We start from the raw sequence: 2,268 nt of genomic DNA on the forward strand, positions 1-2,268 counted from the left end.
AAACCCACCCCACCCATCTCCTACAACTTCTGGATTCTCCATGGGACACCAGACCATGGAGACCTCCAAACCCAATAGGGACACCAGGACCTTCTCCAGGTGACCCAGAAGATGTCCGGGGTGGTGGCCCAGGTGACACTCACGGCGTTGCAGGCGTTGGCGCGTTCCACCTTGGAGAGGCTCCTGACGTCGGTGTTGAAGACGTTCATCTTCTCCACCAGGCAGGTCAAGGCCGTCTCGGTGGCCTCCCCGACCTTCTCGTAGACACCTTTGGACTTTATGGAGACATCTCCAGGTCACCACGGGGGTGGGGACAACCGAGCTTGGGGGGGTTTGGAGGTCACGGAGGAACGGGAAGAGGTCACGGAAGATCTAAAGTTCTCAGATTGAGGTCCCACCACCCCCAATGAGGTCACACCACCCAAATTGAGATCCCACCACCCAAATTGAGATCCCACCACCCAAATTTGAGGTCCCACCACCCAAACCTGAGGTTCCTCAACCAAATTTGAGGTCCCACCACCCAAACCTGATGTTCCTCAACCAAATCTGAGGTCCCACCACCCCCAATGAGGTCCCACCACCAAAACCTGAAGTTCCTCCACCCTAATCAAGGTCCCACCACCCAAATTTGAGGTTCCACCACCCAAATGAGGTCCCACCACCCAAACCTGAAGTTCCTCCACCAAATTTGAGGTCCCACCACCCAAATCTTAGGTCCCACCAACCACAATGAGGTCCCACCACCCAAACCTGAGGTCCCACCACCCCCCATGAGGTCCCACCACCAAATTTGAGGTCCCACCACCAAATTTGAGGTCCCACCACCCAAACCTGAGGTTCCTCAACCAAATTTGAGATCCCACCATCAAATTTGAGGTCCCACCACCTAAATCTGAGATCCCACCACCAAATTTGAGGTCCCACCACCCAAACCTGAAGTTCCTCCATCAAATCTGAAGTCCCACCACCCAAACCTGAAGTTCCTCCACCCCCAATGAGGTTCCACCACCCAAATTTGAGGTCCCACCACCCAAACCTGAAGTTCCTCCACCAGATTTGAGGTCCCACCACCAAATTTGAGGTCCCACCACCCCCAATGAGGTCCCACCACCAAATCTGAGGTCCCACCACCCCCAATGAGGTCCCACCACCCCCAATGAGGTCCCACCACCCAAACCTGAAGTTCCTCAACCAAATTTGAGGTCCCACCCACCCCCAATGACGTCCCACCACCCAAACCTGAGGTTCCTCCATCAAATCTGAGGTCCAACCACCCAAACCTGAAGTTCCTCCACCGAATTTGAGGTCCCACCACCAACAATGAGGTCCCACCACCCAAACCTGAGGTCCCACCACCCAAACCTGAGGTTCCTCCATCAAATCTGAAGTCCCACCACCCAAACCTGAAGTTCCTCCACCCCCAATGAGGTCCCACCACCCAAATTTGAGGTCCCCCCACCCAAACCTGAAGTTCCTCCACCCAAATCTGAGGTCCCACCACCCCCAATGAGGTCCCACCACCCAAACCTGAAGTTCCTCCACCCTAATCAAGGTCCCACCACCAAATTTGAGGTCCCACCACCCAAACCTGAGGTCCCACCACCAAATTTGAGGTCCCACCACCCAAACCTGAGGTTCCACCACCAAATCTGAGGTCCCACCACCCACAATGAGGTCCCACCACCCAAACCTGAAGTTCCTCCACCCCCAATGAGGTCCCACCACCAAAACCTGAAGTTCCTCCACCCTAATCAAGGTCCCACCACCCCCAATGAGGTCACACCACCCAAATTTGAGGTCCCACCACCAAATCTGAGGTCCCACCACCCAAACCTGAGGTTCCACCACCAAATCTGAGGTCCCACCACCCAAACCTGAAGTTCCTCCACCAAATTTGAGGTCCCACCACCCAAACCTGAGGTCCCACCACCCACAATGAGGTCCCACCACCCACAATGAGGTCCCACCACCCCCAATGAGGTCCCACCACCAAATCTGAGGTTCCTCAACCAAATTTGAGGTCCCACCATCAAATTTGAGGTCCCACCACCCCCAATGAAGTCCCACCACCAAACCTGAGGTCCCACCACCCAAATCTGAGGTCCCACCACCCAAACCTGAGGTTCCTCCCTCAAATTTGAGGTCCCACCACCCAAACCTGAAGTTCCTCCACCCAAATTTGAGGTCCCACCACCCCCAATGAGGTCCCACCACCCCCAATGAGGTCCCACCACCAAATCTGAGGTCCCACCACCCAAACCTGAG

General features: G+C 55.5%; 1 protein-coding gene across 1 annotated transcript in view; it reads right to left on the reverse strand.

The window, feature by feature from the left end:
• The window catches only part of LOC107199453 (sarcoplasmic/endoplasmic reticulum calcium ATPase 1-like), a gene marked incomplete at its 3' end in the record, with an annotated part of 7,305 nt that overhangs the window by 3,826 nt on the left and 1,211 nt on the right, over window positions 1-2,268 (reverse strand). Inside the window, exon 2 of the mRNA XM_015616777.1 lies at window positions 25-275. Within this exon, the coding sequence (XP_015472263.1) occupies window positions 25-275 (251 nt within the window). The remainder of the gene's footprint in view (window positions 1-24; window positions 276-2,268) is intronic.

The sequence above is a fragment of the Parus major genome, unplaced genomic scaffold, assembly GCF_001522545.3.
Source record: "Parus major isolate Abel unplaced genomic scaffold, Parus_major1.1 Scaffold735, whole genome shotgun sequence".
In the NCBI taxonomy this organism is placed as follows: Eukaryota; Metazoa; Chordata; class Aves; order Passeriformes; family Paridae; genus Parus; species Parus major.